Source organism: Desmodus rotundus, chromosome 3 (assembly GCF_022682495.2).
Source record: "Desmodus rotundus isolate HL8 chromosome 3, HLdesRot8A.1, whole genome shotgun sequence".
In the NCBI taxonomy this organism is placed as follows: Eukaryota; Metazoa; Chordata; class Mammalia; order Chiroptera; family Phyllostomidae; genus Desmodus; species Desmodus rotundus.
The window spans coordinates 95,991,568-96,004,814 of record NC_071389.1 but is presented as its reverse complement, the minus strand read 5'-3'; the positions used below and the strand labels follow the sequence as shown (position 1 = coordinate 96,004,814).

Genomic DNA, 13,247 nt, shown 5'->3' with positions numbered 1-13,247 from the left:
CCTATAGTTTAAACGTTTAGTGATCCAAAGGAGCACCCTTAACCCTGACAGCTGGCAGCTCCTGGCTTTGTCATGTGGGAGAAAACAGCAGGCTTCTGGGACCTCTCTCCACCTAGCAGGGCCAGACCATCTGATTCACAGGTGCTGGAGCTGCATGGTTGATAAAGCACAGGACTGGCAGCTGGCCAGGTGGGGAGGGAGCCAGCATCTGCTCAGTGGACTGTGTGTTTGCCTGCTTCCATTACTAACTTCACCTATGCCATGTGCCCTCTCTCCTGATGGCTGGTGGAGGGTACACACTTGCTGTCTTCTGCCCAAATTCTGAGAGACATGCATGGGGCATGTTGTCAACATGCCCACATACTTAGGCAATGCATGTCCTTTAACACAGCTCAGAGTTTCAGTCCTACAGGGGCCACCCCATAGGCTAATGCAAGATCCTGCCCTCTTGGATCAGTCAGGCCTCAGTTGGAGATGTAGAACCCCAAGATTTGCTACAGGGGTTGATGAAATGAAATTGTGAGAGTTGCTTCAGCAGTCTCTGGAAGGCTTGTCTTCTCTGATGCTGGAACCTGAAGTCCACAGGGCATCCTCTTGGAAAAGAGGATGGATGCAAAGTGGGCCACACCTAGGACAGGCTGAGTGCCACATGCAAAGCTGGAAGCCAGGTCAGGCCCTGTATAGTTTGCTAGGGCTGACCTAACAAGATAGCACAGACTGGATGACTTAACAACAGAAATTTATCTTCTCAATAGCTCTGGAGGCTAAAAGTCTAAGATTAAAGTGTTGGTAGTTCTGGTTTCTCTTGAGGCCTCTCCTTAGCTTGAAGATTGCTACTCTCCCCTGGCTATGTCCTCACATAATCTCACCTCTGTGCACATGTATCCCTGCTTGTCTCTTCTTCATCTTTTAAGGACATCAGTAATAGTGGATTATGGCCCCAGTCTTGTGACCTCATCTAATCTTAATTTAAAGACCCTATCTCCAAACATATATGAATTAGTGATTTGGGGGGGGTACACATTTTAGTCCACAAGAAGCCCTTCTTGACTCCCACAACTACAATGTGCATGTCCTGCCAGAGAAGCCAGTGTCCTTTGTCATGAAGCTGAGCAAGACCTGTTCTAGAGCTGGAGAAGCCAGAGACAGAGGGAGGGAGGTGGAGCAGCTGCAGCTCAGGCTGCAGGCCCACACCAAGTGAGCAGAGAAGTGACCACATGTGTGAGTTGTAACAATGTCTGGTGCCTTTGCCATTCACACACATCATAACTGCTGCTTCATTCCAGCCCTTCAAAACTCATCCAAAATCTTTCTTGTGATCTACCCTCATCAAAAACGTAGGAAAGGGAATTTGGGGAAACATACTTATCCTAGCCAAGTTGACATATTACAAAGTCACTGTAGTCCACCTCTTGTCAATTTAGCACTTACATACATCTCTTTAAAGTGCACTTAACATGAAGCAATAGCAGAGCCACACTTTCATCTATCACAACACAGCTATTCCACACACAACTGGTCACATGTTAAGTTGTTTGTCCAGAGGAGGACACAGGATCCCTTTTCCATCATTAGATGATGTTCTTTCTTCTAGCTCATCTATATGCCCTCTTTGATATCCTATAAATTAAACACTGAGATATAAGGTTTGTTACTGTTAATGCATCTTATGATAGATGGTAGGAGAATAGGAAAGGGGTACAAAAATTAGTTAATATATGCACAAACATGTTCATATCCCAAAAAGGGAGAAATACAAATATTATATTTATTGTTTCTGAAATTGGTCTTGTGACAGCTATTTATAATTCTCTTCTGCAACAGCCCACCGCATATTCCATGTGTCCTCAGCACGCACCTTGGCTGGCCCAGGTTCCTTGCCTGGTGGTTGACCTGAACCTTTCTTCCTGAAGAGACTCAGCCATTAGCAAACCTGGTTGAATTGGGCTGTTGTAGCTTTCCACTGAATTTTATCATAGCATGCGGGAGTGCTGAGATACCCCCAGGAAGCCCCTGTGTCCCAGACATATTCATCCTGACCTCCACCGTGTGCTTGCAGCCCAATTTCTCCTGAGAGGCAGGATCAATCACTCCAAACAGTACAGTGACCCCTTTGCCTGGCGATTCACTGGAGAGAGGAGCCACGGGTGCCAGGTGGCAGTGCCAACTTCCAGTTCAGTGGAACCCTGCTGTGCTCCATGTGGTAGTGTTCCCACTTGGGGACTAAGACCTCTTGACCAGCAGGGCCCAAGGTTGGGGTGGGAAGCAAAATGCTGGCCAGGGATCCAGGGACAATAGTGAGAGGAGCTACTCTCAGGTCCTTTCCTTAATCCCCGGCCTGTGACAGCCTGGCCGAGGGAGGCACAGCAGCGTATGGGTCACTGACTAGAGCACATACATCCTGGAGGACACTGCCATTGCCACAGGGATTGAGACCAGCCCCTTCTCTGCCTTTCATCTCGGGGACATCTCTGTCTGTCTCTTCTTCTCTCTCTGGATAGACATGATCTTTAGTCAGACACTGGGTGAGTCTCCAGGTACACAGCAGCATCCCCTCTACACTACCCCTGAACACTACCTTCCAGCCTCAGTCCCTCCTCACTGGTCACTCTATGTCGGAGGAAAGGAACAAAAATCATTCCTGTTTTTCCTTTTGTTTTGTTTTCATTTGTTCGTTACTTTGTTTTATAAACAAAGGGGTAATCAGAACAACAATTTCCCTGATGTGCATGAGGCCACCTAACCAGCTTTGGAGGAATCTTGCCCTCAGGGTTTCTGATCCTGAATTTGGTGATAACTTTCTAGCAGGCAATAAACTTTTCTGCTTTTAAAGTTTTCAACAACAATAATGGCAATATTTACTGAGGACCAACTGAGTGTTGGACCCCAAGAGCCTCTGGTCACACAGCTTTGCACTAAGAGACATTTCCCATTCCTTCCTCAGCCTCGTTAAGTCAGCCTGTGGTACAGCGGGAGGAGCTGGGACTTGGAGCAGGAGCCCTCCACTTACTTTGGGGGGATATTTGGGAAACCCTTCAACTATATGAGATTGGAATTTTGTATATATAAGTGGCAGCGATGATGCTTCCCGAATTAAAGGGATCTGGAAAAAATTAAGGATGTGGTATATGAGGGAGTTTTTTAAAATTCTAACGTTTTGTTATCAACATGACCATTTATCATCAACATTAAATGCTTGTGTTGTCAGGGGCAGAAGTCTTTGATCTGTACTGTGTATGTGAGTTGCAGAAAGGAGTCATGTTGGTTGGCAGCCTCTTGGTAAAAAGGGCCTCCTTGGTGAGGTGATGGACAAGTTGTATGGGGCCAATGGGCTCCAAGTTCACCTGTTATGCCAATGATAGGACATAGGGAGCAGGGAAACATTAATGGAACACCAGTATTGTACCAGGCTCTTTCTGTGGTTTCCAATATTTTTCTTGTAACATGTCCCATTCAGATGTTTCTTCAACAAAACATGGTTTTGTCTGGCACCTGTTCAATGTGGAGGTCAGTGGCAATTCAAATACATCACAGATGCTGGAAATAAAGTGACACTATTCCAAATCTCAGGCAGTGTAAACTTTCATGAAAAGGTCAGGTATTACACACTGGGACACGGCTGACTCTGTCTTTTATTCAGGTCTCAGCCATTCTTGCTGCCTTTCAGACTCCTTGGGTGGCCACCTATTGTAAGGGTACCTAAGTCTTTTCCTCATTCTGCCCATTCTCCAGGACTGGTTCTTCTGCTGACCATTATTCCCCTCCATTTACTTATCATCATCTAAAATGATTTTATTTACTTGCTTAATGTCTTTACAGGCTTTAGTTTATCTCCCAGAACCTCCTGGAACACAAGCTCCCTGAAGGTGAGGATGTTGTTTGTCTTGTTTGATGATGCATTCTTTGGGCCTAGAACAATGTTTGCCCAATAACAGGTACTCAAAACCTAGTTTTTGAGTGAATGAGTGAATGACTGGATGAATGAATAAATGAATGACAGAAAAAGGAGGGCATGTCCCCACTTTCAGTGAAGCTCTGCTGTGTGCCCTGTGGAAGTACCCCTTGGCCAGTGGAGGAGACAGGTGAGTGCTGGAGGAGGCAGACATCGGTGACCTGGGCACACTGGGCCAGGTGGTGCAGAGGACAGCACCCAGGTGGGAGTTGTGTGCCCCATTGTGAAGGAGGTGTGTTAGTTTCCTAGGGCTACTATACTATAGCAAAATAACACAAACTTGAGTTGCTTAAAACAAGAGGACTGCATTTTCTCCCAGTTAGGGAGGCTAGAAGCCTGAAATCAAGGTGTCAGCAGGGACCTGCTCCTTCTGAGACTTTGAGTAGAGCCCTTCTTGGCTTCTTCCAGTTTCTCGTGGCTGCTGGCAAACCTTGCTGGTCTGTGGCTCGCAGCTGCATTCTTTTTATTTCTGCTTCTGTGGTCACATAGCCTTCTCCCTGTGTCTCTTATCTTCACATGGCATCTTCCTCTTGTTATAAATACACTGGTGGATTAGGGCCCATCCTAGTGACCTCATCTTAACTTGATTATCTCTGCAAAGACCCTGTTTCCAAATAAGGTCACATTCACAGGTACTGGGGGTACAACATATCTTTTCGGAAGACACCATTCAACCAATAAGAGGAGGTAAGCTTAGCTAGAGAGGATGCAGTAGAGCAGCCCATGCCATCCAAGAGACAGGGAGAACTATTAGGAAGCCCCTGCAAAAACCAAGGTAAGAAGCAAAGCACTGAGGGTGGGGAGTGGGAGGCAGGTGAAGTGGGTGGAATTACGTTGATTTACAGGGGAGGAAACTTAATCAGTGCAAATATGCTATCTTGTCTGAGGTTCTACTAGGCACAGATGTGAGCCTGCATCTGTGATTCTGTTTGCCCATATTACATGTCACTTCTAATAAGCTAGCTGTCCTCAGAAATGGTGAATGACCATGTGACTGAGGTCTTACCACTGGAGAAGAGGTGCAGGATAATTGCCGGGAAGTATCTCTCCCTCTTCAAAGCCTGTGCTACTGAGGTGGGACATATGATGGTGCAAAAACAAATAGGGAGCATTCAGTTTTGTACAAGATTTGTGGAAAATTTTGAGGTTTCTTTCTCATGCATTGTTTTTTTTCTTTTATGCTTCAGTTTTGACAATTTATATTTACATGCTTTTGAGTTTCTGATTCTGTAACTGTAGTTTACTGATTTCATAACTGTTTTAGAAAAGAAAAAGAGATTGCCAAGCTAAAATAGAGCACTTACAAGATGACGACAATGAAGGGCTTGGAAGACAAATTTGGACATGTAGTTAAGTTATTCTTTGCCTGAAAAGATGGATGTCAGCATCTTGGCCATTTCAATAGCCACTCCAAAACTTACAATAAGTGGTCTGGGAAAATGTTGATTTACAAAATGACGGCTGTTGTAATTGGTGAGAAAATTGTAATACTCCTCTCATTCTGCACATCTGGGAAATAGTAAAAATAACATTTTTTGCTGCATTACTAGGATTTTTGAGAAGAACAAATCATAACAACAATTATTATGTATATGCCAGGCACTGGGTTAGGCACTAAGTGTTCTCATCTTTAAAATGGGTTCAACCCACTCTTTTGGTCTAGATTCAGTGACACTAAGAGTGATATCTGTGTGAAAGTGCTTTGTGATGTGAGGCACTGTTAGAGACTGTGAGAGCTAGAAGACGCTAGAGAGATGATTGTACCCAAGTTCTCACTCCATTTACACATAAGAAAGTTCAGAAAGGTGAAAACACAATAGATAGTTAAGCTGAAACCATTTATTCATTATTTCTACAAATGTTTATTGAGTACCTACTATGTGCTAGAACTGAGTTTGGTGCTAGTATTGATGTCAGATTCTCTATCTGGTCTCTTACATTGCTGATGTAACTCTATGAACTTGACTGTTGACTCTATCAAGGGCTTAGCCTCAGGTTTACTTTAGTACACCTTTAGTACACTTGGCATTAATCATGGGCAGCCAGACTGACTTCTGAGCTCTATTCTTTTTTAAAGTTACTTGTGCATCCATCCAGAGTTTCAGTACCAAGGCACAGGACCAAGGTTCTCAGGTTCTCAACCAATCATTAAAGATTAGCAGTTACCATGCCCTGGCTGGTGTGGCTCAGTGGATTGAGTGTTGGCCTGCGAGCCAAAGTGTCGCTGGTTTAATTCCCAGTCAGGGCTCGTGCCTGGGTTATAGGCTAGGCCTCCAGTAGGGGGCAGGTGAGCTGCAACCACACACTGATGTTTCTCTCCCTCTCTTTCTTCCTCCTTTATCCTCTGTCTAAAAATAAATAAATACAATCTTTAAAAAAATTAGCAATTACCAAAATGTTTGCCTTCTTGTATACTTTTTATTTATGGACTTCTATTATGCAAGGTTCCAAGCTCAGAAAGAATGGTGTTCCCTAAAATCTAGAACCACAGAATTCATCTTGATGAATTAGTCTGTAAATGTCAACTAAATCTTGTGGACTGATGTTTTTTGTTCAGGAGTTCTACCAGTTGAGAAAGAAGTGCTAATGTCTCAACTATGATTATGGGTTTATCTATTCCTCTTTTTCGTTCTACCAGTTTTTGCCTCATATGTGTTTTTTTAAAATATATTTATTGATTATGGTATTACAGTTGTCCCATCCCCCCCCACTCCACTCCATCCTGCCCACCCCCTCCCCCCCACGTTCCCCCCCTATAGTTCATGTTCATGGGTCATACTTATAAGTTCTTTGGCTTCTACATTTCCTACACTATTCTTACCCTCCCCCTGTCTATTTTCCACCTATCATTTATGCTACTTATTCTCTGTACCTTCCCCCCCTCCCCCTCCTACTCCCCTGTTGATAACCCTCCTTGTGATCTCCACTTCTGTGATTCCGTTCCTGTTCTAGTTGTTTGCTTTTGTTTTTGTTATAGGTGTGGTTGTTAATAACTGTGAGTTTCCTGTCATTCTTACTGTTCATATTTTTTTATCTTCTTCTTCTTACATAAGTCCCTTCAACATTTCATATAGTAAAGGCTTGGTGATGATGAACTCCTTTAACTTGACCTTATCTGAGAAGCACTTTATCTGCCCTTCCATTCTAAATGATAGCTTTACTGTATAGAGCAATCTTGGATGTAGGTCCTTGCCTTTCATGACTTGGAATACTTCTTGCCAGCTCCTTCTTGCCTGTAAGGTCTCTTTTGAGAAATCAGCGGACAGTCTTATGGGAATGCCTTTGTAGGTAACTGTGTCCTTTTCTCTTGCTGCTTCTAAGATTCTTTCCTTCTGTTTCATCTTGGGTAATGTAACTATGATGTGCCTTGGTGTGTTCCTTCTTGGGTCCAGCTTCTTTGGGACTCTCTGAGCTTCCTGGACTTCCTGGAAGTCTATTTCCTTTGCCAGATTAGGGAAGTTCTCCTTCATTATTTGTTCAAGTAAGTTTTCAATTTTTTGTTCTTCCTCTTCTCCTTCTGGCACCCCTATAATTCGGATGTTGGAACATTTCAAGATGTCCTGGAGGTTCCTAAGCCTCTCCTCATTTTTCCGAATTCTTGTTTCTTCATTCTTTTCTGGTTGGATGTTTCTTTCTTCCTTCTGGTCCACACCGTTGATTTGAGTCCCAGTTTCCTTCACCTCACTATTGGTTCCCTGTACATTTTCCTTTGTCTCTCTTAGCATAGCCTTCATTTTTTCATCCAGTTTTTGACCAAATTCAACCAATTCTGTGAGCATCTTGATAACCAGTGTTTTGAATTGTGCATCCGATAGGTTGGCTATCTCTTCGCTGCTTAGTTGTATTTTTTCTGGAGCTTTGAAGTGTTCTGTCATTTGGGCCTTTTTTTTTTTTTTTTGTCTTGGTGCTTCTGTTACTTAAAGGGGCAGAGCTTTAGGTGTTCCCGGGGCGGGGTAAGGCTGGTTGCTGTGCTCTGACGCTGTACGTGGGGGAGGGGCCAAGAGGAAGTAATGGCGCCCGCTCCACACTCTGCCGGATTTTAGTCACTCCCTCTGCTACCCACAATCAAATTGGGCCCCTCTGGTGCTGGTTCCCGAGTGGGTGGGCTTGTGCATGCTCTAGGCTCCTGTGGGTCTCTCCAACAACCTCTCCTGTGAGGCTGGGAGTCTCTCCTGCTGCCGCCCCAACCCCCTCGGGTGTTTTCACTCAGTGGTTTGAGGATTTTGCCTCGCTGGAGCCCTGGGTTGTGCAGTTTGCTTCACTCCCCGCTGTTTGTCCTGGTTTATCTTGCACGAATGTGGGGCCTCATGGTGCTACCCTCCACACTGCCTGCCCTGTTCTCCGCCACTCTGAGTCCGGCCCTCTCGGTTTATCGGTGCATGAATGTAGGGCTGCAGGGTCTGCTAGTGGTCAGACTGCCTGCCCCGTTAGTCCCACACTCCGCCAGTCTCGGTCCCGCCACTGCAATGCGAGTCCTCTCCGCCCCGGCTGCCCATCTCCGTCCCTCCTACCGGTCTAGATGAATGTTTATTTTTTTATCTCCTTGGTGTCGGACTTCCTTGCTGTTCGATTTTCTGTCAGTTCTGGTTGTGCGAGGAGGTGCAGTGTGTCTACCTACGCCGCCATCTTGGTTCTCACCTCATATGTGTTGAAGCACTGTTCAAAGCATACACATTTAAGATTGTTACTTCTTCTTGGTGGATTGTCCCTTTAATTAGTATGTTATATTCCCCTTTGTCTCTGTAATTTTATTTATTCCAAAGACCACTTTATCTGTATGAATATAGCCACTCCTGCTTTCTTTAGATTAATGTTTGCTTGGTACTTTTTGTGTCTTCTCACACTCAACCTATCTATATCGTATTTGAAGTGAGTTTCTTGTAGACAGCATATAGTTGGGTCATACTATTTTATCCATTGGGCTAATCTCTGTCTTTTAACTAGTGTGTTCAGACCATTTACATTTGATGTAATTATTGATATGTTAGGGCTTAGGTCTGTCATTTTAATTTGATTTTTTGTCTAGTTCCTCTGTTTTCCATTCTTCTGTTTCCTTTATCCTGCCTCCCTGTGGATTACAGACCATTTTTTAGAGTTTCATTTTGACATATCAAGAGTGTTATGGGGGTGTATCTTTATATAGCTTTTAAAAACTTTTCTCTAGTTATTACGCATACATATATAACATCACATAATACTACCATAAACATTTTATTGTTTTGTGTGAAATCTAGAAGTCTTACCTTCATTTAGGTCTCTTTACTTTCCTACACTTATAATTATCTTAAATATTTACTGCACATACTCTGTACAAACAATTTAGAAAACTCAAGAGGAGAAGGAAAGCCTATTGTGTTTACTCACATTTTATATTTTCCATATTCTTTCTTCTTTCTTGAGGTTCTAAGATCCCGTCTTTTATAATTTCTTTTTTTGTTTAGAGAGCTTCCTTCAGCCATTCTCATAGGGCAGATAAGCAGGTGACAAATTCTGGGTTGACAGTTCTTTCAGCACTTGAAAAATGCTGCGCTATTTCCTTCTGGTTTCCATGTTTTTGGGTGAGTAATCTGCTATCCTTGATTTTTTTCTCCTTTATAGGTAAGGTGTTATTTCTCCCTTGTCACTTTCAAAATTTTATTTTGCCTTTATTTTTCCGAAATTTGACTATGATATGTCTTGACACAGGTTTCTTTGGGTTTATTCTATTTGGGATTTAGTTTCTTGAACCTGTTTATGTCTTTTGCCACATTTGGGACAATTTTAGCAATTACTTCATAGAATATTTTTTATCCCCACACTTTCCCTTCTCCTTGTGGGACTCCAAATGACATAAATGTTATTGTCCCACACATTCTTATATAAGTACCGTGCACTAACCGATTGACCCACTGGAGCTCCACATTCTTGATAATCTGTTCTTTTTTAGTCTATTTTGTCTCTGTTATTCACACTGGGTAATTTATTTTGAATTGTCTTCAAGATTACTAACTTTTTCCCCCTCTGTCATTGTCATTTTAGATTGTGTTAATCTAGTGAATTTTTCTTTTAGTTATTATATTTTTCAATTCTAAAATTTCCATCTGGTTCTTCTTTTATCTTTTAATTCTTTGCTGAGGCTTCCTACTTTTTCATTTACTTAAAGAGTGCTGTATATGGTTGTTAGAGCTCTTCAAAATCTTTGAAAGATTATTATAAAATCTATGCCATCTCTGTGTTGGTGTCTTTTGGTTATTTTTTTTTTCATTTGAGTTGAGATATTCCTGATTCTTGGTATAAGAGGTGTTTTCTAGTGTATACCAGACATATTGGATGTTATGTTATGAGACTCTGGATATTATTTAGAAATTCTATTCTAGCAGCAGGTCTCAGCTGACACAGTACCAGCAGGGGAAAGGGTGGGTGTCACCTCAATACTTCCAGGTAATACAGAAATCTAGACTTCCCATTTAGTCTTTGCTGACACTGCACATGGAGGAAGGCTGATAGAAGAGGAACCTTATTACCTCTGGGCAGGAATGAAAGCCTAGACTTGCACTTGACCTTAGTTAGTGACAGGTACCTTGCTTTTTCCCACAATGCTTGGTTAGAGTAGAGTATTTTCAAAAAGACTTTGGTCTGCTAGGCTGACACTTTTCTAATCTTTGGCTACAGATTTTTGGGTTTTTTAAAAATAATTTTTATTGATTATGCTATTACAGTTGTCCAATTTTTCCCCCTTTGCTCCCATCCACCTGGTAACTCCCATTCCCTCCATCAATCCTCACCCCTTAGTTAATGTCCATAGGTGATACATATAAGTTCTTTGGCTATAGTGTGCTTAACATCCTCCTGTCTATTCTGTACCTACCAATTTGTACTTCTTAATCCCTGTAACTTTTCCCTCATTCTCCCTCTTCCCCTTCCCAACTGATAACCCTCCAAATGATCTCCATATCTATGATTCTGTTCCTGTTTTGCTTGTTTGCTTAGTTTGATCTTTAGATTCAGCTGTTGATAGTTGTGAATTTATTGCCATTTTAATATTCATAGTTTTGATCTTCTTTTTCTTAACTAATTCCCTTTAACATTTCATATATTAATGGTTTGGTGATAATGAACTCCTCTACTTTTACCTTGTCTGGGAAACACTTTATCTGCCCTTCCAATCTAAATGACAGCCTTGCTGGATAGAGTAATCTAGGTTGTAAGTCCTTGCTTTTCATCACTTTGAATACTTGTTGCCAGTCCCTTCTACCCTGCAAAGTTTCTTTTGAGAAATCAGCTGACAGTCTTATGGGAACTCCCCTGTAGATAACGAACTGCTTTCTCTTGTTGCTTTTAAGATTCTCTCCTTATCTTTAACCTTTGGTATTTTAATTATGGTGTGTCTTGGTGTGATCCTCTTTGGGTCAAACTTGTTTGGGTTTCTCTGTGCTTCCTGGACTTGTATGTCTATTTCCTTCACCAAATTAGGGAAATTTTCTTTCATTATTTTTTCAAATTAGTTTTGAATTTCTTGCTCTTCTGCTTCTCCTTCTGGCACCCCTATGATTCAGATGTTGTTATATTTGAAGTTGTCCCAGATGTTCCTTAGCCTATCCTATTTTTATTTTTTAATTCTTTTTTCCTCTTTCTGTTCTGCTTGATTTTTTTTTCCCTTACGTTCCAAATTGTTGATCTGGTTCTCAGATTCATTCGCTTCACTGTTGGTTTTCTGTAGCTTTTCCTTTATTTCAGTTAATGTAACCTTTATTTCTTCCTGGGTCTTTTTTATACTATTGATGTCCCCAATGTGCTCCTTGAGCATCTTTATAACCAATGTTTTGAACTCTGCATCTAATAGATTGCTTATCTCAATCTCATTTAGCTCTTTTCTGGAGTTTTTTTTCTGTTCTTTCATTTGGGCCCTATTTCTTTACAGGTGTACTTTTCTACAATAGACCATACTACTAAGATGGGGAGTCAAAGCAGCTCTACCTAATGCACAGAAACAAATACAGGGAGGCTGCCAAAATGAGATAAATGCATTGTCTTGGAGATTATTTTATATGCAACTTCTGTTGTTTCCAAATTGAGTGAAGCCATAATAAATATAATAGAAGAAAATCTTGGAATTCATAGTCATGTCATTCCTCAAGTCTTAAGGTTCCTACCCACTTCTCTTTTCTCTACTTTTCAGTGTCTTCTTATATTTATCTTATGTATTATGTCCAAAATTTTTAGCTGTGTTTAGAGGGAGGGGTAGGAAGAAATGTGTCTATTCTATCTTGTCTGGAACCAGAAATCTTTATTTGTTAATGTCAAAAAAGTGTGTTTTTCCCCCCAATTTTTAAATTTATAATTGAATTCATTAGTTTTTCTTAAGTATAATAATGAGACAATGTTTTTAAACTTAGTCTTTTTAGAGGTAAGTGCTGAAATATTTACATACGAATTAATATGCTATCTGGAATTTATTGTAAAATAATTCAGTTGGGGTGGAGTGATATAAATGACTGGTAGTGATATAAATGAAATGTATGAGCTCAGAAGCTGGTAATTTTTAAAGCTAAGTTATTCATTCAAGGTTGGGATTCACTATTATATATCAGCTTGACTCAGAAATACAGGGTTGGGCAAAAGTAGATTTACAGTTATGAGTACACAGTTTATTCTTGTATTATTATTTATTAATTATTGTATTATTTTTCCATATTAACAACTGTAAACCTAATTTTTAAAAAGATTTTATTTTCACTTATTTTTAGAGAGCAGGGAAGGGACGAGAAAGAGAGGGAGAGAAACATCAATATGTGAGAGAAACATTGATCAGTTGCTTCTTGCATGCCCCCAACTGGGCACCTGGCCCAAAACCCAGGCATGTGCCTTGACAGAGAATCAAACCAGAAACATTTTGATTCTCAGGCTGGGGCTTAATCCACTGAGCCACAGCAGCCAGGGCTGTAAACCTACTTTTTCCCTACACTGTATGTGAGCCATACATGTACTTTAATTTTTTCTAGCCCTATTAGAAAGGAATAAAAGGTTAAATAATACAATTTATTTAACCCAACATACCCCAGATAATTAATATAAAATTATTAATCAGATATTTTATTTACACTAAGTCTCTGAAATTGGTGGGTTTTTTACATTTAAAGCATAGCTCAATTTAAACTAGTCATATTCCAAATGCTTAATAGCCACATGTGACTAGTGGCTACTAAATTAGACAACACAGTTTTATATTCTCTTCTTTCATAATATTTAAAATTTTCATAATAAAAATTTTATATTTAAAAAATCCAGATCTGATTTTAAACCCCATGCTCTTAAT

General features: G+C 41.0%; 1 protein-coding gene across 1 annotated transcript in view; it reads left to right on the top strand.

The window, feature by feature from the left end:
- Positions 1-11,958, top strand: part of THNSL2 (threonine synthase like 2) — a 64,089-nt gene extending 52,131 nt beyond the window's left edge. Inside the window, exons 7-8 of the mRNA XM_053920523.2 lie at positions 3,820-3,866; positions 11,853-11,958. Of these exons, the coding sequence (XP_053776498.1) occupies positions 3,820-3,864 (45 nt within the window). The 3' untranslated portion in view covers positions 3,865-3,866; positions 11,853-11,958. The remainder of the gene's footprint in view (positions 1-3,819; positions 3,867-11,852) is intronic.
- The last annotated feature ends 1,289 nt before the right edge of the window (positions 11,959-13,247 follow it).